We start from the raw sequence: 25140 nt of genomic DNA, 5'->3' as shown, positions 1-25140 counted from the left end.
CCAATCCCCCAAGTCAAGCTCCAACTTAACACCTGTCCACCCCCCTCCTGCGCTTCCGAGAGTCAGCTGACCCGTGCTGACTCAATAGCTCCCGCCCCTGGCACCAAGCAGTCTGTCTCCCTATTGTACTCTCCTCTCTCCACCCCCCCACATGAATAAACATTTTAAAAGCATCACATTCCCCAGCAAACAAACAATAGAAAACAAAACTGAAGAAACAATCACTTTAGAAAAATAGTTACCCAAAAAGCAGAACTAAATTCAAAGCCCATTCCCCCCCCCCCCCCCCCCCCCCCACTAACAAGGCCCCTGCAAGACAGATCAACCTTTAACCATCCACACAGCCCATTATTTCACATAGAGCTACTTAAATGTTTACAATCCAGCACCACAAATCGCTGCCACAGTACATCTCCAAGGCTTAAATGTCTTTTAATTCGCCTCCATTTCATTTCTTTAATAAAGGTCCATACTTCGCCTGGCGTTTCAAAGTAGAAGTCCCGGTCCTCATGTGTGATCCACAGGCGGGCTGGGTACAGCATCCTGAACTTCACCCCCTTCTTAAAGAGGGTCGTTTTTGCCGTTTGAGCCCAGCTCTCCTCTTGGCCAAATCCACTCCCAGATCCTGATAGATGCGCAACTCACAGTTGTTCCACTTGCTGCCCCGTTCTTTCTTGGCCCACCGCAGAACGTGTTCCTGCTCCATGAAACGGTGAAAACGTACCACCATGGCCCTCGGCGGTTCATTCGCTCTGGGCTTCCTCGCAAGGGCTCTGTACGCTCTGTCCAATTCCAGAGGCCGAGGGAACGCCCCAGCCCCCATCAACTTCTCCAACATGTCCATCACATAGGCCCTCACATCCGATTCCTCACTGCCTTCAGGGAGGCCAACAATTCTGAGATTCTGCCTCCTGGACCTATTCTCCAGGTCTTCCAGCTTCTCCTGCATTCTTTTCTGGCAGTCGTTCATCATTTCCACCTTGCTTTCCATGACGGTTATATACTCCTCGTGCTCAGACATCTTTTGTTCGACCTCCTGGATCGCTCTCCCGTGGGTTTCCTGATTCTGAACCACTTGATCAATCAAAGCCTTAACCGGGTCCAGCGTGTCCTTCTTCAGCTTAGCGAAGCAATCTCGAAAAACTTCACCAGCTGCTCCGTCGACCACTGTGCCGTCTCCCCGCGGCCCTTGCCCTCCGCCATGCTGTCCCGTGTTACCAGCTCTGCTTGCGTCTCCCTTATAGGACATTGTCGTCTCACATGGCCACTTCTGGTCCAATTCTCCATACACCGGAGGGGGATTTCTCCTTACTGTTTCACTCTTCACTGCTTTATTCGGAAAAAAACGGGGAAAAAAGGTCCAAAAGTCCGTTACAGGCGGGAGCTATCAAATGTGCGACCTACCTCTCCATGGCCGCCACCGGAAGTCCACGCAAGAGCTTTCAAGCTTTCACACAATCTCTCCGATACTCGGGGCCCCAACAGAATATTGTTCAAAAATTGGAAATAAGGACAACAAACCTTATGATTGCTTCGATATTTAGCTTTTCTCCAGCCAACCTCACCAGCTTTGGTCTTTAATTTCAACGATCAGTACCTGCTCAAATTCCGGTTCCTTTTTTCCTTTTCGCTTCAATCTTCCTGGAAACCTCTCTCTTCACTACTAGTTTCTGGCCCTAGCTTTCTTGCCCATCACTCCATTGTATGGTTTTCCTGTTTATAGCGGAGCTGTGAGCTGTTCACTGTCTAGCTTACTCTCCAACTACGATGAATTCAGTTAAACACGATCACAAGGTCTGTTTTTCCTGAAGTGACCCCTGGTTGCTAAGCACCATCTGATTCTTTCCCTAACCTCATGTTTACTTTTCATGTCGTAAACTCTCAGCACTCTTGGAACTGAAAGCAAAACCCCCATTTTTGTTCAACATGAATCTAACTAGACGTTGACCCTTCTTGCACAGAAACACTAAATTAAACTCAAATCTATACCAGGGGCGGAATTCTCCCCTACCCGGCGGGGTGGGGGGTCCCGGTGTGATGGAGTGGTGGGAACCACTCTGGCCAAACACTCGCCTTGAGGGGCTAGGCCCACGCCGGAGCGGTTTCCGCTCCACAGGCTGGCGGGAAAGGCCTTTGGCGCCACGCCAGCCGGGGCTGAAAGGTCTTTGCTGGGCGACGTGGGTCCATGCATGCGCAGGGGAGGGGGTCTCTTCCACCTCCGCCATAGTGAAGACCATGGCGAAGGCGGAAGAAAAAGAGTGCCCCCACGGCACAGGCCCGCCCGCGGATCGGTGGGCCCCGATCGCGGGCCAGGCCACCGTGGGGGCACCCCCCTGGGCCAGATCGCCCCGCGCCCCCCCAGGACCCCGGACCCCGCTCGCGCCGCCTTTTCCCGCCGTTCAAAAGGTGGTTTAGTCACGCTGGCGGGACAGGCATTCCAGCAGTGGGACTTCGACCCATCGCGGACCGGAGAATCGGCGGGGGTGGCGGAAACTTCGGGACACGGCGGGGGGGGTCGGAGAATCCCGCCCCTTATTTCTGATATCCAACAATACAACCACAGATCACTTAAAACTCCCTCTGCTTCCTGAAAATAGGAGCAGAAGGACATGATGGGCTATTGGACAGCAAGAATTGCCTCTGTCATCAGTTAAAATGTGGTTGATCAGCACTCCTGCCCCTTTACCACGTTGGCCCCATATCGCTCATCTAACATATCTATTGATCTCAAAGTTTCGATTGTTGCTGCATTTGCAACCTTTTTGCGAAGAAATGCATTCTGATTTCACTCCTGAATGCATGTCATAGCTCTAACTTGAAGGTAGGGTCCCACGCTTATGATTGCCTACAGCAGGAAATAGTTTCTCGACAGGTATCCCACTGATTCCTTTTCCCATTTCAAATTCATCTTCAGAACCACAGAATTAAACAAAGTACATTGTCCCTGGCCACGGAAGACATTTCTCAATTTCTTAATCCAAGTGACCAAGATTGAAAGAAAAATGAAGTATTTTTGTCAGTGGTTTATGGATCTGTGTTTCTGTGTTTTTGGTAGAGGGATTGAGTTTCGGAGCCATGAGGTCATGTTGCAGCTGTACAAAACTTTGGTGCTGCCGCATCTGGAGTATTGCGTGCAGTTCTGGTCGCCGCATTATAGGAAGGATGTGGAAGCATTGGAAAGGGTGCAGAGGAGATTTACCAGAATGTTGCCTGGTATGGAGGGAAGATCTTATGAGGAAAGGCTGAGGGACTTGAGGCTGTTTTCGTTAGAGAGAAGAAGGTTAAGAGGTGACTTAATTGAGGCATACAAGATGATCAGAGGATTAGATAGGGTGGACAGTGAGAGCCTTTTTCCTCGGATGGTGATGGCTATCACGAGGGGACATAGCTTTAAATTGAGGGGAGATAGATATAGGACAGATGTCAGAGGTCGGTTCTTTATTCAGAGAGTAGTAAGGGCGTGGAATGCCCTGCCTGCAACAGTACTGGACACTAAGGGCATTCAAATGGTCATTGGATAAACATATGGATGATAATGGAATAGTGTAGATGGGCTTTAGGTTGGTTTCACAGGTCGGCGCAACATCGAGGGCCGAAGGATGTGTACTGTGCTGTAATGTTCTATTCTATTGTCTATTCCTGGAAATGTAGATGGCTCTGATCCCTTCAGTTAAGATTACTAAAGACATAGACATCTCACAGACTGTTAGTGTGACATGCTGGGTTAGATCACCAGCACAGAGAAAGTAGTGTCGATGTTGGATGTGCAAAACTTTGCTTTACCCGACAGGTGATTGATTTGTGGAACAAGGTATCAGAGAAAGCAGTAAAAGCCGATTCCTAATAACACTTCAAGAAGGCATTAAGTGAACTTCTGGAAAATAAGTTGATGGAAGGCAAATGTCAATTAGTTCTGGATGATTAGATATGGCTATATCACCATTTGGAGCAAGAAAGGAATTTATGAGGGGACTCCTGAATTGACAAGTCCCTCTGTCTCTTCCAGTAGATGGGAGGGGGGTGGGGAGGGAGGGATGATTAGAGCACATGGCATTAGATGAAGAATATGGGTGAGCATGTATGCCCCCTTGTCTCATCTTGACATGTGAGCATAAAACAGGTCATAGAAATAGGTGCAGGAGTAGGCCATTCGGCCCTTCGAGCCTGCACCATCATTCAATATGATCATGGCTGACCATGCAAATTCAGTATCCCACTCCTGCTTTCTCTACATACGCCTCGATCCCTTTAGTGGCAAGGGCCACGTCCAGCTCCCTCTTGAATATATCCAACAAACTGGCCCCAACAGCTTTCTGTAGTAGAGAATTCCACAAGTTCACAACCCTCTGAGAGAAGAAGTTCTTCCTCATCTCAGTCCTGAATGACTTACCCCTTATTCTTAGGCTGTGACCCCTAGTTCTGGACATCCCCAACATCTGGAACATTCTTCCGACATCTAGCCTGTCCAGTCCCTTCAGGATTTTATATGTTTCTATGAAATCCCCTCTCATTCTTCTAAACCCCAGTGAGTAAAAACCCAGTCGATCCAGCCTTTCTTCATAGTCAGTCCTGCCATCCCAGGAATTAGTCTGGTGAACCTTCGCTGGACACCCTCAATAGTAAGAATGTCCTTCCTCAAACTAGGAGACTAAAACTGCACACAATACTCACGGTGTAGCCTCACCAAGGCCCTGTATAACTGCAGCAAGACATCCTTACTCCTATACTCAAATCCTCTCGCTATGAAGACCAGCATGCCATTTCCTCACTGCCTGCTGTACCTGCATGCCAGCCTTCAGCTCCTGTTCCACCATGACACTCCAGTCTCGTTGCACTTCCCCTTTTCCTAAACTGCCACCATTCAGATAATGATCTGCCTTCCTGTTTTTGCCACCAAGTGGATAACCTCATAATACATATATTGCATTTGCCAAGTATTTGTCCACTCAGCGAGCATATCCAAGTCACCCTGCAGCCTCTTTGCATCCTCCTCAAAGAACACACTGCCACCCAGCTTAGGTAACTATGCATGTAAATGAGGGCAGTGCAGTTGATTTAGTCTACATTAGCTCCAGTAAGGCTTTTGACAACATCCCACATGGGAAGAGCCCATGGGATCCAGGGCAATTTGGCAAATTGGATCCAAAATTGGCTTAGTGGCAGGAGGCAGAGGGTAATGGTCGAAGGTTGTTTTTGTGACTGGAAGCATGTGTCTAGTGGTGTACTGCAGTGATTGGTGCTGGGTCTCTTGCTGTTTGTAGTTTACATTAATGATCTAGACCTGAAAGGAGGAGGTAGGAACCAAAAGTTTGCAGATGACACGAAAATTGGTGGTGTGGTAAATAGCAAGGAGGAAATATACTACAGGATGATATAGATGATCCAGTCCGATGGGCAGAACAGTGGCAAATGGAATTTAACCCTGCAAAGTGTGGGGATGCATTTTGGGAGGACTAACAAGGCAAGGGAATACACAATGAACAGACGGACATTAGAAAGTACAGAGGATCAGAGGGACTCTGGATGCCAGAGATCCCAGAAGGCAGCAGGACAGATAAAAACGGTGGTTAAGAAGGCATATGGGATAGTTGCCTTCAATAGTGGAGGCATAGAATATAAGAGCAGGGAGGTTATGATGGAGCTATGTAACACTCATTAGGCCACAGCGAGAATATTGTGTGCAGTTCCGGTCTCCACACAATAAGAAGGATATGATTGCACTAGAGAGGGTACAGAGGAGATTCACCAGAACTGGACTGGACTGAAATGTTTCTGCTCCGAAGAGAGGCGGGAGTTATTTTACTTGGAGCGGGGGAGGGGGGGGGGGGGGGTAACCTGATTGAAGTGTACAAAATTATGAGGGCCATGGATAGGGTAGATAGGAAAGGACAGGAGTGGTCAACAACGAGGGGACAGAGATTTAAGATGAGGGGCAGGAGATTTGGAAGGGATTTGAGGAAAAGCTTTTTCACCCAAGAGGGTTGTGGGAATCTGGAACTCACTACCTGAAAGGATGGAGAGATGGGAACCCTCACAACATTGAGGAAGCATTTGGATGTTGCACTTGAAATGCCATAGCAGACCAGGCTACGGACCAAGGGCGGGAAAATGGGATTATAATAGATAGGTGCTTGATGGCCGGCACAGCCACGATGAGTCGAAGGGCCCCTTTGTGTAATAAAACTCTTAAAACTCCATGATTCTAGCAGCCTTAAAGTGTCTTCTGCAGCAAAAGTCTGGGAAACTGGCTAACACACATTTAGAACATAGAACATAGAACAATACAGCGCAGTACAGGCCCTTCGGCCCACGATGTTGCACCGAAACAAAAGCCATCTAACCTACACTATGCCATTATCATCCATATGTTTATCCAATAAACTTTTAAATGCCCTCAATGTTGGCGAGTTCACTATTGTAGCAGGTAGGGCATTCCACGGCCTCACTACTCTTTGCGTAAAGAACCTACCTCTGACCTCTGTCCTATATCTATTACCCCTCAGTTTAAAGTTATGTCCCCTCGTGCCAGCCATATCCATCCGCGGGAGAAGGCTCTCACTGTCCACCCTATCCAACCCCCTGATCATTTTGTATGCCTCTATTAAGTCTCCTCTTAACCTTCTTCTCTCCAACGAAAACAACCTCAAGTCCATCAGCCTTTCCTCATAAGGTTTTCCCTCCATACCAGGCAACATCCTGGTAAATCTCCTCTGCACCCGCTCCAAAGCCTCCACGTCCTTCCTATAATGCGGTGACCAGAACTGTACGCAATACTCCAAATGCGGCCGTACCAGAGTTCTGTACAGCTGCAACATGACCTCCCGACTCCGGAACTCAATCCCTCTACCAATAAAGGCCAACACTCCATAGGCCTTCTTCACAACCCTATCAACCTGGGTGGCAACTTTCAGGGATCTATGTACATGGACACCTAGATCCCTCTGCTCATCCACACTTTCAAGAACTTTACCATTAGCCAAATATTCCGCATTCCTGTTATTCCTTCCAAAGTGAATCACCTCACACTTCTCTACATTAAACTCCATTTGCCACCTCTCAGCCCAGCTCTGCAGCTTATCTATATCCCTCTGTAACCTGCTACATCCTTCCACACTATCGACAACACCACCGACTTTAGTATCGTCTGCAAATTTACTCACCCACCCTTCTGCGCCTTCCTCTAGGTCATTGATAAAAATGACAAACAGCAACGGCCCCAGAACAGATCCTTGTGGTACTCCACTTGTGACTGTACTCCATTCTGAACATTTCCCATCAACCACCACCCTCTGTCTTCTTTCAGCTAGCCAATTTCTGATCCACATTTAACCTGTGTGAAGTGCATTGGTTAAAAAAAACCCAGTCAAGCCAGTACAGTTAGTCGGCTTTTCAACCACATGCATTTGACAAAAATCAGTCAAGTGCTATAAACAATTAACATGCATCACCAAGCTATTAAGCAATGCCGTGATATAGTCAGGATTGTCCAAGAATAGAAAATGCTAACTATATTCAACAGACATGTCTGTACTATTTGCTGAAGTAAAAAACTCAATGCCAGGATATCACTTCCCGAAGGAGAGACCGTGGGGTCGTTTTTAGAAATTGGTGTGGTTTTCATTCTTTTATGGAATGTGGGCACTAATTGCACTTGGCGAAGGTAATGGTGAGCTGCCTTCTTGAACTGTTGCAGCCCATGTGGTGTAGGTACACCCACAGTGATGTTAGGGCAGCAGTTCCAGGATTATGATCCAGCGGCGGTGAAGGAATATTTGACGTAATATTTATATTTTGATAATATATTCCTAATTTTCAAAATATGGACATTATTCGATATGGTGTTTTTAAAATTGACTTTAAAAAATGGACAACGTTTTCAACATGGTGTCCTATACGGGAAATGTGTGATGAATGTAAACAGGGCAAGTGACAGCATGACTCTTTTTGATTAATCTAATTGAAGAATCTTCACTCTGCAGCATCATGAAAATCCTGGGTGGGATTCTCCAATAATGAGGCTATGTCCCCAGTCCAGTATCAAAACATGGGCGTTTCACTCTGGACTCTGCCCCCCTGAGATTGTGCACGCCCGCGGATCGGTGGCGCCTGATCGCTACCCTGGCCGTCCGTGAGGTCCCCCCCCCCCCGGTGAAGGATCCCTCGCCCCCCTCACTAAAACTATTCTTTTAGTTTTACAAAAGCTGTGATATCATTGTGGTGTTGGCGGTGTTAGAATAACCTGGGCCAGCGCACGGTCAATTCCAGCTCCACTTGACCTGGAGTCACAACACAAATGAATTAACCAATAATTCTTAGAAAAATACTCAAGTTTTTGACTCTTTTATCGGCACCAGGGCATCCAGTCACCTACAGTGATAGGTGTGTCTGCACCCTATGAACTTGCCTCTGCCATCTTCGATCCCCCTGGGCTCCGCACCTTACTCTGCTTCTCTGAAGAACTGCCGCTCCCACCTTTCTTAATTATATTCTTTCTTGCGCCTTTTGACATCTTCTCACCAAAAACTCTCGAATGGGACGAGTCTGACCACCAATTACCCCCAGAAACCGGGTAAAAAGAACCAAGAACCAAAGACTTAGTGGCAGCTACCTTGCATGCGACCTCCTTCTACATCATAGAATCATCATAGAATTTACAGTGCTGAAGGAGGTCATTCGGCCCATCGATTCTGCACCAGCCCTTGGAAAGAGCACCCTACCCCAGCCCACACTTCCACCCTATCCCTGTAACTCAGTAACCCCACTTAACCTTTTTTCAACACTAAGGGCAACCTAGCATGGCCAATCCACCAAACCCGCACATCTTTGGACTGTGGAAGGAAACCGAAGCACCCGTAGGAAACATACGTACACACGGGGAGAACGTGCAGACTCCGCATAGACAGTGACCCAAGTCAGGAATCGAACCTGGGACCCTGAAGCTGTGAAGCAACTGTGATAACCGCTACGCTACCATGCTACATGTTGCTACAGGGAAATCATTACTGTACCTTTTTATTTTTTATTTTAAAAAAATATATATTTTATTAAAGTTTTCAAACACAATTTTTTCCCTTACAAATCAAAGAAATAAAAATAAAAGTAACATGATAACTGCAATATAACATTGTGTAACTAACATGGTAAACTAACCAAATAACACAAAGTAATACTCCCCCCCCCCCCCCGCCCCCTCTCCCCCTCCAAAAACCCAAACAATTTACCCCTCCCTCCCCCTGGGTTGCTGCTGCTGGCCATCTATCTTCCCTCTAACGTTCCGCTAGGTAGTCGAGGAACGGTTGCCACCGTCTGGTGAACCCTTCAGCCGATCCTCTCAGCGCAAACTTCATCTGCTCTAGTTTTATGAACCCCGCCATATCGTTTATCTAGGCCTCCAGTTCGGGGGGTTTCGCTTCCTTCCACATGAGTAAAATCCTACGCCGGGCTACTAGGGACGCAAAGGCCACGACATCGGCCTCTTTCGCCTCCTGCACTCCCGGCTCATCCACTACTCCAAATATAGCTAACCCCCAGCCTGGCTTGACCCGGACCTTCACCACCTTCGAGATTACTCCCGTCACTCCCCTCCAATACCCCTCCAGTGCCGGACACAACCAAAACATATGTGTGTGGTTCGCTGGGCTTCCCCCGCACCTCCCACACTTGTCTTCCACTCCGAAGAACCTGCTCAACCTTGCTCTCGTTATGTGTGCTCTATGCAGCACCTTAAATTGGATCAGGCTACGCCTGGTACACGAGGAAGAGGAATTTACCCTACTTAGGGCATCAGCCCACAAACCTTCCTCAATCTCCTTCCCGAGCTCTTCTTCCCATTTTCCCTTCAGTTCGCCCACCAACTCCTCCCCCTCTTCTCTCATCTCCCGGTATATCTCTGACACTTTGCCCTCCCCGACCCACACCCCCGAAAGCACCCTGTCCTGGATCCCTTGTGTCGGGAGCAGCGGAAATTCCCTCACCAGTTGTTTCGTGAACGCTCTCACCTTCATATATCTAAAGAAATTTCCCCGGGGCAGCTCATACTTTTCCACAAGCGCTCCCAAGCTCGCAAACGTCCCGTCTATAAATAAATCTCCCACTCTCCTGATTCCTACCCGGTGCCAGCTCTGGAATCCTCCGTCCAGCCACCCTGGGGCAAACCTCTGGTTGTTCCTGATCGGGGACCACACCGAGGCTCCCAGCACACCCCTCTGTCGCCTCCATTGCCCCCAGATACTTAATGTTGCCGCCACCACTGGATTTGTGGTAAATGCTTTTGGGGAGAGCGGTAGTGGCGCCGTCACCAGCGCTTTTAAACTCGTCCCTTTGCAGGACTTCATCTCCAACCTTTTCCACGCCGCTCCCTCTCCCTCTATCATCCATTTACGAATCATCGCCGCATTGGCGGCCCAGTAGTAGTCGCCCAAATTCGGCAATGCCAGTCCCCCTCTGTCTCTGCTATGTTGTAGGAACCCCCTCCTTACCCTCGGGACCTTCCCTGCCCACACGAAGCTCGTGATGCTCCTATCTATTTTTTTAAAGAAGGCCTTAGTGATCAGTATAGGGAGACATTGGAACACAAATAGGAACCTCGGGAGGACCATGACCTTAATTGCCTGCACTCTGCCCGCCAGTGACAGCGGCTGCATGTCCCACCTTTTGAAATGCTCTTCCATTTATTCCACCAGTCGTGTCAGATTGAGTCTGTGTAAGGTTCCCCAGCTCCTGGCTATCTGAATCCCCAGGTATCGGAAGTTTCGTTCCACTCTCCTTAGCGGTAGGCCATCTATCCCTCTACTCTGGTCCCCAGGGTGTATCACAAAAAGCTCACTCTTTCCCATGTTAAGCCTATATCCCGAGAAATCTCCAAACTCCCTCAATATCTGCATGACCTCTGTCATCCCCCCCCACTGGGTCCGTCACATACAGCAGTAGGTCATCCGCGTAGAGTGACACTCGGTGTTCCTCTCCCCCTCTAATCACCCCTCTCCATTTTCTGGAGTCTCTCAGCGCTATGGCCAGTGGTTCAATTGCCAACGCGAACAGTAATGGGGACAACGGGCATCCCTGTCTTGTTCCCCTGTGTAGTCGAAAATACTCCGACCTTTGCCGACCTGTGACCACACTTGCCGTTGGGGCTCCATAGAGGAGTTTAACCCAGCTGACAAACCCGTCCCCGAACCCGAACCTCCTCAGCACCTCCCATAGATACTCCCACTCCACCCTATCAAATGCCTTCTCTGCATCCATTGCCGCCACTATCTCTGCCTCCCCCTCTGCAGGGGGCATCATTATCACCCCTAATAGCCGTCGCACGTTGACATTTAGTTGTCTCCCCTGTCTGGTTTTCGTGCACCACCCCCGGGACACAATCCTCTATCCTCGTTGCTAGCAACTTGGCGTCCACATTTAGCAGTGAGATAGGCCTATAGGACCCGCACTGCAGCGGATCTTTATCCCGCTTCAAGATTAGTGATATCGTCGCCTCCGACATTGTCGGGGGTAGGGTCCCCCCTTCTCTGGCCTCGTTAAAGGTCCTTACCAGCAGCGGGGCCAACAAGTCCACATATTTTCTATAGAATTCCACCGGGAACCCATCTGGTCCCGGGGCCTTCCCTGCCTGCATGTTCCCCAGCCCCTTGGTAACCTCGTCCACCCCAATCGGCGCCCCCAGGCCTTCCACCTCCTGCTCCTCCACCCTCGGGAACCTTAATTGGTCCAAAAACTGCCGCATCTCCTCTTTTCCCTCCGGGGGTTGGGACCTATATAGTCTCTCGTAAAAGGTCTTAAACACCTCGTTTATCTTCCCTGCTCTCCGCACCGTAGCTCCCTTTTCATCCCTAATTCCCCCTATCTCCCTTGCCGCTGTCCTCTTTCGCAGCTGATGGGCCAACAGGCGACTCGCCTTTTCCCCATATTCATATCTCATCCCCTGTGCCTTCCTCCACTGTGCCTCCGCCCTCCTTGTGGTCAACAGGTCGAACTCCGTCTGGAGTCATCGCCTCTCCCTGTATAGTCCTTCCTCCGGGGCCTCCGCGTATTCTTTATCTACCCTCAAAATCTCCCCCAGTAGTCTTTCCCTTTCCTTGGCCTCTATTTTCCCCTTGTGGGCCCTGATGGAGATCAGCTCTCCTCTGACCACCGCCTTTAGTGCTTCCCATACTACTCCCACTCGGACCTCCCCGTTGTCATTAGCCTCCAGGTATCTTTCGATACATCCCCGCACCCTTCCGCAGACTCCCTCATCCGCCAGTAATCCCACATCCAGTCGCCAGAGTGAACGCTGCTCCCTCTCCTCTCCTAGTTCCAGGTCCACCCAGTGTGGGGCATAATCTGAAACAGCTATGGCTGAGTACTCAGTTCCTTCCACCCTCGAGATCAGTGACCTTCCCAAAACAAAGAAATCTATCCGGGAGTACACCTTGTGAACATGGGAGAAGAAGGAGAACTTTTGGCCATCGGCCTAACAAATCGCCACGGATCCACTCCCTCCATTTGGTCCATAAACCCCCTAAGCACCTTGGCCGCTGCCAGCCTTCTTCCGGTCCTAGATCTAGATCTATCTAACCCTGGGTCCAACACGGTGTTGAAGTCCCCCCCCCATTATCAGGTTTCCTACCTCCAGGTCCGGGATACGTCCCAGCATCCGCTTCATAAATCCCGCATCATCCCAATTCGGGGCATATACGTTAACCAACACGACCTCCATTCCCTCCAGTCTGCCACTCACCATCACATATCTGCCTCCGCTATCTGCTACAATGTTCCTAGCTTCGAATGACACCCGTTTCCCCACCAGCATGGCCACCCCGCTGTTCTTTGCATTCAACCCTGAGTGGAACACCTATCCCACCCATCCTTTCCTTAACCTAACTTGGTCCGCCACCTTCAGGTGCGTCTCCTGAAGCATGGCCACGTCTGCCCTCAGTCCTTTCAAGTGCGCGAACACTCGGGCCCTTTTAATCGGCCCATTTAGGCCTCTCACGTTCCACGTGATCAGCCGAACTGGGGGGCTGCCTGCCCCCCTCCCCTGTCGACTAGCCATCACCCTCTCTAGGCCAGTCCCACGTCCCGGTTCCGCGCACCCACCCGTTCCTCAGGCGGCGCATTCCCGCCCCGACCACCCTTTTACCAGTTCCTCTTCGATCTCTGCAGCAGCAACCCAGTTATCCTCGCCCCCCCCCCCGCTAGATCCCCATCTAGCATGATTACTCCCCCCATATTGCTTCCGAAAGTCAGCTGACTTCAACTGACCCCGGCTTCTCCCGCTCTCTCCTTGACCACCCCCCCCCCCCGTGTGGAGAACTCCCATCTACCTTGCGCCTATCTTCCCGCCATCATCTTTCTGGCGCGGGAACAAGAACAATAAGCCCCGTGTTCTCTATAGTTGTCCCGCCCCTTGTGGCGCAGCTCCCTCTGCCGCCCCACTCCCATTCCCCATCCCCCGCCTATGTCTCTTCTTCCCCCCCCACCGGCACCCACATTTCTTAGTGTCCCCCCTCCCCAATTTACATCTCTATATACATCAGCATTGTCGTTTCCCCTCCAACATCAGTCCCTCAGTTCTGATCCAGTTTCTCGTTTTTAATGAAGGTCCATGCTTCTTCCGCCGTTTTGAAGTAGTGATGCCTCTCCTGGTGCGTGACCCACAGTCGCGCCGGCTGCAACATCCCGAACTTCACCTTCTTCTTGTGTAGCACCTCCTTGGCTCGATTAAAACTCGCCCTCCTTCTCGCCACCTCCGCACTCCAATCCTGGTACACCCGTACCACCGCATTCTCCAATCTACTACTTCGTACCATTTTGGCCCATCTCAGAACCACCTCTCTGTCATTGAAGCGATGAAATCGCACGATTGTCACCCTAGGTGGTTCTCCCGCCTTTGGTCTCCTCGCAGGGACCCGATGGGCCCCTTCCACTTCCAAGGGGCCCGAGGGCGCCTCAGCTCCCATTAGCGAGCGTAGCATCGTGCTCACGTAAGCCCCGCCGTCCGCTCCTTCCACTCCCTCGGGGAGACCCAGGATCCGAAGGTTCTTTCTCCGTGATCTGTTTTCTAGGACTTCAATCCTTTCAATGCACTTTTTGTGGAGCGCCTCGTGCGTCTGCATTTTGACCGCCAGGCCCAGGATCTCGTCCTCGTTGTCCGTCACCTTCTGCTCCACCACGCGGAGCTCCATCTCCTGGGTCTTTTGTGCCTCCTTAAGCCCCTCAATTGCTTGTAGCATCGGGGCCAGTACCTCCTTAAGCAGCTCCACACACCGTCTCAAAAATTCGTCTTGGTCCGGCCCCCATGTCGCCTGGGCTCTCTCCGCCGCCACCTTGCTCCTTTTTCCTTCTGCCCCTATCCTCGAGGATTCTTCGCGATCTGGCCGCCGCCGACGATATTTTTCTTTTTCGTTGGGGGTAACTCCCTGTTGTCTCACTCCACACTGGGTTTCGTCCTGAAAAAATTCCCCGTTGGGGCTCTTAAAAGAGCCCGAATGTCCGTTCGAGCTGGAGCCGCCGAAACGTGCGGCTTAGCTGGTCATCGCCGCAACCGGAAGTCTTACTGTTCCTTTTTAAAAGAACAGCCACCTGACTTCTTGATCTTGGGTAACCTTGATGTCTAGTTTCATGGCATTGCTTTACCTCCTATTTAAATGGGGTTCCCATCTATTTCTGCCACTTTTCTTTACTTTCCGCTGGACACTTCAATGTTAGCAGCACTAACACTCAAAGTAAGCCGAGATCTGTGGTCGATGTTGTGATCTGTTAGAATGAGGCATTTCTGTGGTGTAACACGGATTGAACCCTAACCCATGAGGACTAAAAGGTGATGCATGGATAAATGGAATTGATAGTAGGTGCATTGTTCAGTTAAACTGTGTCATGAGCCACTGATAACAGCAGGAAGAGTTCTTGCAGTAGCATCTTTCCCAAAAGTGTAGGGGGTAAACTGGCACCTGTGTCTCCCCCACGTGCTCCCATGGTGCAATGACAGAAACAGCAGAATAGGATAAGGGTCCTCTTTCCTGAAAGATTTGTTGCTATATGTGAATTAATTTACAATTTGAAGAAATAGACAATTAATAATTTACACAATGGAAAAAGATCCTGGCGCTCTGCTCAGTTGAGCTGTGTTTTTCAGTGCAATTGCCTGAAATTGACTCAACCAACGCCTTCAGAAAGCATGCCCCACCCACAAAACTGCATCACACCAGATTAAATTAATCACCATTGCAAATTTCTGCTAATTGTGGCAGTCTGTGGGCCTTCCATGGGGCTCCTAAAATGTACTTTGAGGCTTTTTTAAAGAGCGCACTGACACCAATGTCACTTACTAAATATATGTATAGAGTTTTTAAAATTGATTAAATTGTCCTTTTTTTGAACCAAACCCATTTTTGAGTTGCACTAATGAAACTGCATCAGGTTGTCACTCTTAAAGTAAATGTACCAGGGAATATTGTTGGGGAAAAAAGAGACATGAAGATTTTCATCTTGCACTCAATAAGGTCAGAATCACAAGATTCTTTCTATCGCACAACCTCCTGAATGGGTCTAAGGCTTCAAAAATGTGCAGTCTGCCTCTGATTACTCCTGGAAGGTCAAGGTGTTTCAAAAATGTGAGCAATAGGTGTAGCTAACTGTTTCACGCTGCAACTATGCAGGAGCAACACGAGTGGTACTGCCTATTAACAGGATGCTGCCATCAAGATGTTCTGCCCACCACATAAATGGGTAATGTGGTACAGAAATTTCAATATGTTCATATGGAATGGTGTGATGCCAGGTCTGCAGGCCATATTCCCCAGTTTTTGATTTGATTTATTGTCACATGTACCGAAGTACAGTGAAAAGTATTTTTCTGCGGCCAAGGGAACGTACACAGTACGTACATTGTCGATTGACGACAGAGTACATTGACAAATGGTACATTGACAAACAGTGATTGGTTACATCGCAGAATAAGGGGCCAAATAAAGCAAATACATGAGCAAGAATAGCATAGGACATCTTGAATAGTTTTCTTATAGGGAACTGATATTGGAAGAGTGTATCAAGTAACATGTCCCTTTGACTGTTTGCAACAGGCAGAGAGGACTGACCGTACCCAACCAGCTCGTGCTTGCAAAGCTCAAAACATAGGTTGGAACTTTCCTGTCATTCACGTTGGTGGGATCTTCCGGTCCTGCTAATGGCTCACCTCCGCTGCGGGTTTCCGAGTGGCGAGGGATGCATTTAATGGGCCACCCTCCTGACAATGGCAGGACCAGTAGATCTCATGCCGGCCAATGGCGGGTTGTTTCTGCTGCTGCAAAACATGCAGCAGGTTGCGTGGAATATCCCGCCCATAGTGTCCAACAGCATCCAGAAACGAGCATGTGAGTCCAGTTCATATTTATGCTCCATATTGCTGCCTCTCATCCATTTCATCAAGCCCTGTTAGCATTTCCTTCTCTTCTTTCCTCTTTCATCTTCTAATTGAGCTTCCTCTTAAGTGCATCTTTGTTATTTGCCTCAACTACTCCTTAGCATGGTCTTTTTCACTTTCTTCCAACTCTCTGGGTAAAGAAGATTTTCTTGATTTCCCTATTTGAATTTTTAGTGACTTGTATATTGGTGGGCCTCAGGTTTTGAATTCCCCATAAGTAGAAACTTCTCCTCTATGTCTGCCTGTCTACCCTTTTAACCCCAACATCACTAAGACCTCTATTAAGTCACCAGTCAGCTTCTCTTATCTATTGTATCTTTGATTGTGGATGATAGCTAGCTCTGACTTCTGGGTATATTGGACTGAGAGAGTACTGAGAAATTCTCCAATTAGCTTTGTTTTTGCTGGACTTTAAAGTTCCAATAATAAATTGAAGCTCGTGATATTCACGTACAACATTGGGAAGCAGGGCAGAAAATTGTGAGTATCAGTGCTATGACCAGGTAAACCAGGGAGTGGGTGTAGGGGAATCCTGTAAGGAACAATTTGCTGATATTGGTCTTTGTGCTGTCCACAAGATCATCGCAGACCCTTGTGTTCAAGCAGAGTGCAGTGAAAGCTCCCTACCTCACCAATTTACCATTCTAATTCTGATAAGTCTAATTTACACCTTGTTAAGCCTCGTTACGTTTCACTGAGAATACCCTTTTTTCCCTCTCTGCTCTTTTGGAATGCTGAGTATTATTGCAATGCTGCAATGATGAAAATCAAGCCGATTTCCTTTTGATGTACACTGTTTTATTTTGCGAGATTATGAGCATTGAAAGGTTGTCATCCACTAAAGTATTAAAATCTCAAGCAAACATAACATTTTGTTAACCAAATATGAATGCATTTAGTCTGACTATACTGTTTAATGCAAGTAACCTCATATGGCTAGTATTACAAGGTTACACTCTAGGTGTCAGCAATAAAAATAGGTTGGAATAACAGCAAGAACTTAGATTTAATATTGTGCTTTTCAAGAAGTAAAATGGCAGCAGGATAATGCAATGCTCCAGTGTTGTAGCCCTGTGTCAGGGATGGTATTTGTGTTCCTTTTCTACCCAAGATCAGAATCATGGTGAACTCAATCTCTGGTGTACAATTCCTGGCGAGGAAGGCCTGGTTTCTGAAGGAAGTTGGTGTTTTGAAGTTGAAGTGAGGACCTTGTAAAACAAAGGATTCTCAGCAGGCTTAGGGGTTTCTTGCTGTCAGTTTTCCATGAGTAAGATTCTCATGTGGCCTCTTAATTTGGAGCAGGTTGAGGGGAGGGAGGAGGGTGGGGAGAGTCCTTCTGCCTGTTGGAATCTCCCGCTCACAAAATATTGCTGTCAATTGCTGTAGCTGCCTAAATACTTGAAGTTAGTTTGGCTTTGGTGGAACCGCCTGCAAACAATCTGCTGATTTTTAAAAATGGCTGCCATATCATGTGACTGTCTACAGATCTAAGTCCTTTTCCAAATAGTGGAGGTGTTCACGTTGATACCAGCATCCTGTGTTGTGGTTTAACATCGTAAGGTTTTGAGACAGTTACTGTCTTTGTTTTCAAATGCCCCATTCAATTTGATAATCTTTTGGATTGGTTTCGGGAAAGGGCATTGATCCACACCTGTCTGGAATGTACCTTTTGTTCCCCCATGAGCAGGAGAGTGGTGTTAACCCACAGAAGAAGTAAAGTGATCCTCAGGCAGCCATATTTTAGCCTTTTGTGTGCAGTTTTAAAATATAAGAATTACTTTGAATTTCAGAATAGATGTCGGTATGAGCATGGCACCTGTCTCTGCAACTGTGCTCAAACATGCATATCAGTAGTGCAGCATCACTCAATTAAACTTATGTTTATAAATCAAGCCAAGAACAGGTTGTGCAAAATGATGTGATGCAGTCTTAACAAGTCGAAAGATTTGAAAACTTGCACTTACTTTGTTTCTGTGAGGTTTTTCATACTTGAGCCGGTGCTTTCATTCTTTTGTCCTGATTATTGATTTTTGTTCCCATGTTCAGAGATGGAGACCACCTCACTTCAGGGACAATGTAGTGACCCAGCAGAAGTTGGCACTGCTCCAGGACGTCTCATGGTTCGAGTGAATGGAGTTTTACATGACGGTAATGACAGCATCATTTAGAGAATTAAAGGAGACGATGTTAAAGTTGAGACCAAAAAGGGTTTTAAAGGTGCAGTAAGAAGGGAGATGGGGCAAGAGTTTAGATTTTTTAGCATTTCAGAGATTATGGACACGATTTAACCCCAAAGAATTGCGTTGTTTCTGACGGCATTAGCCGGGTTGTTCCCAGCACTTGCAGCACTAGGGATGAACCAGCAATCTAACGGCACCCTTGCTTATCTTCAGTGCCCTGTCATTGGCCACACTCAGCATCATTTCCTGCACTGAGGAGCTCCTGCGAGTGGATGGCATCCAGATCTCTTGAGCCCCTGATGCAACCCTCGGACCCACCCCCCCTTCCACAAACTCACCTATAAGGGAGTCATCCAGACCTCCAATTCCCACCTCACCCAGGGCACCCCTGGGCCCAATTCCTGGCATGGGCAAAATGCCAGCTTGGCACTGCCAGCCTGGCCGTGCTACCTGAGCTGGCACACGGTGGAACTGCCAAGGTGCTTGGGTGGCAACAGCAATGCTAGGGTGCCACCCTGCCTGGAGGCCAACCACCCATGGGCCTCCGATCACCTGGGAGACCCCCACCCCCAATACCGTTTTATCTGGTCTCCGTTTGTGGAGACCAGTACTGATGGGGTCTCCTCAGCGAGGTTGGTAGATGCTGGGTGGCCATTAGATCCAGTTCTTAAACTGACTTAGCCATGCAAGACTGGATCCTGCCCGCCATCTGTCGGGAGTCCCCGGGGAGGTCTCGCACAGGGCATCCTCGGGCATGATCCCCGTCAGGGCAATAATGCCAGCATGGCACCATGGCATTGCCAACCTGGCACCCTAGCTATGCCCCTGCCTTCTGGCATTGCCATCTGGGCACCTTGGCAGTGCCAGGCTGACAATGCCAAGGTGCATGGGTGGCACCAGCAGTACCAGGGTGCCACTCTGCCCTGGGGGTCTCTAATTTCCTGGGAGGCCCACGAGCGCCGTTCTGTCTGTTCTCCATTTATGGAGACCAGCACTGAATGGCGCTTGCCCAAGGTCCCCAAGGTGAGCGGGTTAGTTTCCACGCCTTGGGTAGATTTCAGGAGTCCATATTAGATTGGGACTAGCTAAAAAAGTGCTAAATCTGATCGTTTTCTGCATGCACATTGATCACTATACACAATTGCATGATCAGCTGTCCCTGCTTTTCCACTTGTATGCAACAATATGAAATGGCTCTGCCTCTCTGACACTTAGCTGTTATGCCATTTCCTGTACAAGGACATGGTTGCGACCCTTTGTGTTTACTGTGCCATTTTTTTTGTATTTGTTGATCGTGCCGCTGGATAGGCCAGCATTCATCACTCATCCCTAATTGGCCTTGCGAAGGTGATGGTTAACTGCTTTATTGAACCGCTCCATGTCGTGTGGGATAGGTATACTTTCCTTATGTCTGTTCCGATATGCGACTTTGACAAAATGTTCTGCTGCACTTAAACCCTGTGCCAAATCTGCAAGAAAAACCCAACTAATTAAGAAAAAGCCTGGTCAGTTCTCCCAGTTTGGCCTAGTTGTGATTCTAACCCATCAACTGGCTGAGGACAACAGTCAAATATTGGGTTACTGGGGTAGATGGGTGGACATTGCCCATCCATCTAATTTTTTGTTCTCCAAGAGGGTTTATCTTTCTTTAGAGAGTCACTCTTCTGGAATCCTGTCAGTGACCAGCTTCAATGTCTTTCAATTTCTTCTTTTATATTTTTCCAAGTTTAAGTATTATTAAATCTTTCCCAATGGCCATTTTGAATCAAGTGTTTAGTTTTATTGGCTTTCAGATTTGTTTTGAGATTGGGTCATCATGATTTCTCCATTTGAGCTACTGTCGCTGCATAGCCATCGATCAGTCTGCTTTAACAACCTTTCTCTGGCACTTTAATCCTATCCTAAAAGGAAAAAGTCTTGTTTGATGACAGCAGAAGCCTCTGAGGTGACCTTCCATTTAAGCTTATTTTCTACCTGGCAGGAGATGGCTGCAGTTTTATGATTAAATTTCCCTCCCATGGAGATCCATCATTGTAGGTCCTCATTCACATTTGAAGATTGGATTGGATTGGATTGGATTTGTTTATTGTCACGCGTACTGAGGTACAGTGAAAAGTAATTTTCTGCGAGCAGCTCAACAGATCATTAAATACATGAAAAGGAAATAAAAGAAAATACATAATAGGGCAACACAACATATACAATGTAACTACATAAGCACTGGCATCGGATGAAGCATACAGGGTGTAGTGTTAATGAGGTCAGTCCATAAGAGGGTCATTTAGGAGTCTGGTGGGGAAGAAGCTGTTTTTGAGTCTGTTTGTGCGTATTCTCAGACTTCTGTATCTCCTGCCCGATGTAATTCCTGAGGGCAGTTTGCATACAGGCTGAGTACAGTTGCATATTGTGCCAGTATAACTTTTCACAACCTGGGTGTGTGAATATGTTGAATTGCATACAGGCTGATTCAACATGTGTATTAGTGCCTGAACTCGCTCCAGGATGCATGCCTCTTGTGGTCTATAGAGCAATAGAGAATAATGTGACTTTCTGATACCAGGAGCATGGTGAAGCTTCATTTTCATTGCATCAAATTTAAATTGTTCTGGTGAAGAGATGGAAGGGGTGGGTGGTCTGGCCCTACAATTAATTATTGGTGCAGAGCACTGGGAAGTGGGTCTGCAATCTCAGCTGTGAGTCAGAACAGTGTGTCCATGACCAGGAAATGAACATGCCAGGCTTTTACAAGGGAAAGGCTGCAAGTTGAGCACTGCAAAACTAATTGATTGTGGCAGTAAGCAGTCCATTTTTATAATGTGTGTGCTCTTCAGCACTTATGTGCTTTACTGGAATTGTTGGAGAAATTTGAAACTGGTGTCTGCTTACCTTTTGGCTGTCCTCTGTTCCTGTTGGTGTCATCTCAAACTTCTCGTTATGACCGTGCTTTATTGTTTAGGTTGAGGAGTCATGTCTTTTTGACCTCATTAAAAAATATATTTGTTTTTTGCAGATAGCTGTATCAATCCACATATTTAGATCCCTTTTGATTTTGGCCAAGGGTAATTTTCTTACTGATTCAGATGAATTTGAGTTTCTCCTCCTGGGCTTCAACAGGTCTATAATATATTCTGCAGGCTTTTCTGCTACATATTTTTTTAATACTGTCTGCCAGCCCTGGTGGCCTATGCAATGTCTCCTTCCAGATATTAAATCATATCCCTGTATTACAGAGTTTATTTTGGCAGATTGATTTTGAGACTGTCATGTCTTTGTCTATCACTGCCATGTTCCACTTGAGCTCAGCTGTTTTCTTCCTGACCAGCTCCGTTAAACCCTTGCCTTATCTTTGTCTTCCTGACACTTCACCTCTTGTTTGTTACTGAGCCTCGTTAGATTATCTTGGCCGTGCAACATTGACTTCAGACCCTGGTGTCTTTTGAATAACTTGAACCTTGGGTCTTCTGGGTGACAAATTGGAATTCTTGTGCCTGTGGTTTAGAAAATCAGACAAGTTCACTTTGTGCTGCCCCTGAATGTTTGAAACCTACACGTGGCTGGCACTATCAAGGAACCTAATCCAGTAAAGAAAACACTCTATTAGGTATCAATGGCATGAGTGTACTTTTTGGCACTCCCTCTGGTTTAGCACAGGGTTAAATAGCTGGCTTCTAGCAAGGCAGGCTAGCAGCACGGTTCAATTCCCAAACAGGCGCCGGAGTGTGGCGACTAGGGGCTTTTCACAGTAACTTCATTTGTAGCATACTTGTGACAATAAGCGATTTTCATTTCATTTCATTTCATTTCTTGAATAATTGTGAAAAAATAGACTAAGAATCCATTATGTGTGCGACAGATTGATATTTTCTTTAAAAAGAGAGCAGAGTTAAAGCGTTACTTGGACTGGCGAAAGGTAGGAAGAGGTGATCATAAGTGCTGGAAGCACAATTTAGAGCAACGATTTTGATTCTGGAACTGAAAGTACAATTTCAATATTTGCAGGTGACATCAAATTTGGGGGTAGGGTACAGTTAATACTGATGAAGAATACAACAAATTATGAAATAATGAATAAGCATGTAGAATGGGCATGTAATTGGCATATGACTTTCAACATGGATAAATACGAGGTACTGCATTTTGGTAGGAAGGTCTAAAGATTCCACATATTGTTTGGCATATAAATTTCAATAATGATAACTGATGAGATACTCCATTTTGGTGGGACTAATAAGGAAAATGAGTCTAAATGAGGCAAAGACAAAATGGGATCTGGGATTATAGATCCACAAATTGCGAAAACCTAGTGACACAGGTTTATCAAGTCATTAAAAAGGCAATCAAAACACAGGTGGTTAATTTCTTGGGAGATAGAATTGTAATGCACATTGAACATGCATCATGTTATGTTAAACTTGCACAGAACCCTCGTTAGGCCATAATTAATGAATACTGTGGGCACCCATCTCCACATTATAAAAAGGAGACACTGGTATTGGGTGAGGTGCAAAAATGATTTACAACAATGGTACCAAACTGAGGATATACTTATCAGGAAATGCTGAAGAGGCCGGGGCTCTTCACCCGAGAAGGTGAAGACTGACCCGGCGGAATTGTTTGTTCTTGCTGGTGGCAAGCTTGGAGGCAGGAAAAACATGTACTTAGGTGGCATGGTGATGCACCTGAACCGCCGCCTTCCCATCTCCACCCAAATTATTTGTTTTCCCAATTAAGGGGCAATTTAGCATGGCCAATCCACCTAGTCTGCACAATTTTCCACCCAAATTAAATTCTGGGTGGGAACATCCATGGTCAACCTTCTCATCATACTGCCAATTAAGGGCCTCACCTTGCCATTTCTGGGAATAACCTAGCTGCTGACAGGCCTTTTGCCATGTGATATGTACAACAGCTGCTACCCTGCAGGTAACTTGTCATCTCTGGAGGAGTGGGTGTTCCTCGATTCTTGGTAAGTAAGATTCTTGGTAGTGTGGATGAGCAGAGAGATCTTGGTGTCCATGTAAATAGATCCCTGAAAGTTGCCACCCAGGTTGAGAGGGTTGTTAAGAAGGCATACAGTGTGTTAGCTTTTATTGGTAGAGGGATTGAGTTTCGGAGCCATGAGGCCATGTTGCAGCTGTACAACACTCTGGTGTGGCCGAATTTGGAGTATTGCGTGCAATTCTGGTCGCCGCATTATAGGAAGGATGTGGAAGCATTGGAAAGGGTGAAGAGGAGATTTACCAGAATGATGCCTGGTATGGAGGGAAGATCTTATGAGGAAAGGCTGAGGGACTTGAGGATGTTTTCGTTAGAGAGAAGAAGGTTAAGAGGTGACTTAGTAGAGGCATACAAGATGATCAGAGGGTTAGATAGGGTGGACAGTGAGAGCCTTTTTCCTCGGATGGTGATGGCTATCACGAGGGGACATAGCTTTAAATTGAGGGGAGATAGATATAAGACATAAGATGTCAGATGTCGGTTCTTTACTCAGAGAGTAGTAAGGGCATGGAATGCCCTGCCTGCAACAGTACTGGACTCGCCAACACTAAGGGCATTCAAATGGTCATTGGATAGTCATATGGATGATAAGGGAATAGTGTAGATGGGCTTTAGAGTGGTTGTTGCTAACTTTTGGTTGGCTCTTAAATGTTGCTCGTTGTGTCTTTACTTAATTTGCTCTGTTTCTATAGCTTTTGCTCTAGAGTCGCCACGAGGTTCAAGTTCAAGTGCTGATCAATAACTCAATACACCAATTAGTAAGATTCAAATCAAAACACATTTATTATACACAGTCAATCACTACTCATGCATAAAACTCTACTTACTAGACTATCTCTAACACTAAAAGGCCTATACTTGGCTTCGGAACTGGCCCACCAGGTCAGGGGAACAAATGGCCTTTCGTTCGATTCTGAGTCTGCAGGATTCAAAGCTGGTATAGACTGGTAGCTAGGAGCGCCTATCTCGTAGCGTGCGTTGACTGGAGACTTACTTGGTTGATGCGGCAGCTTAGGCAGGTCACTGTCAAGGGTTGTTTCGGGCTGCTGAGTGACCCTGCCAAGAAGGACGAGTTGAACTTGGGCACTCTACTTTATAGTCCCCAGGGGCTTTGCGCCGTTCGGGGCGGACCCCGTATCTGGTTCCAAGTGATTGGACTACGTTCCGATCACTTGGATCGATTTCTTCAATACTGGAGCCGTTCCCTGATCGCTGGGTGGTCCCTGAGAGTCCGTTGGCCTTCCTTTGTCTTGGCTCCTGCTGGCGCCGAGGAGTCTGGCTTGGCCTTATTAACCTTAAATGTTCCAATTGTTCCTGGGGATCGGTCATTAATATGCGGATGGCTGTTGGTTTCAGGGCTGTCTGGGTTTCTGCAAGTTCTAATACACAGGAAACTTTGCACCTGCTAGTTTTTCCTGGCTTGACTGAATTTCCCTGCATTCTTTGCGGATCTCCATTTTAAGTCGGGAAGTGGCCAACCCAGGTAGCTACATGGTTTCACAGGTTGGCGCAACATCAAGGGCCGAAGGGCCTGTACTGGGCTGTAATGTTCTA

General features: G+C 47.4%; 1 protein-coding gene across 3 annotated transcripts in view; it reads left to right on the top strand.

Annotated features, from left to right (window-relative positions):
• The window catches only part of LOC140429339 (xanthine dehydrogenase-like), a 452003-nt gene that overhangs the window by 188881 nt on the left and 237982 nt on the right, over positions 1 to 25140 (top strand). For all 3 annotated transcript variants that reach the window (XM_072516190.1, XM_072516191.1, XM_072516192.1), the window contains one exon: positions 18455 to 18556. In XM_072516190.1, the coding sequence (XP_072372291.1) occupies positions 18455 to 18556 (102 nt within the window). The remainder of the gene's footprint in view (positions 1 to 18454; positions 18557 to 25140) is intronic.

The sequence above is a fragment of the Scyliorhinus torazame genome, chromosome 9, assembly GCF_047496885.1.
Source record: "Scyliorhinus torazame isolate Kashiwa2021f chromosome 9, sScyTor2.1, whole genome shotgun sequence".
NCBI lineage: Eukaryota > Metazoa > Chordata > Chondrichthyes > Carcharhiniformes > Scyliorhinidae > Scyliorhinus > Scyliorhinus torazame.
The sequence above is the reverse complement of the archived record's forward strand: the minus strand, read 5'-3'. Positions and strand labels throughout refer to the sequence as shown.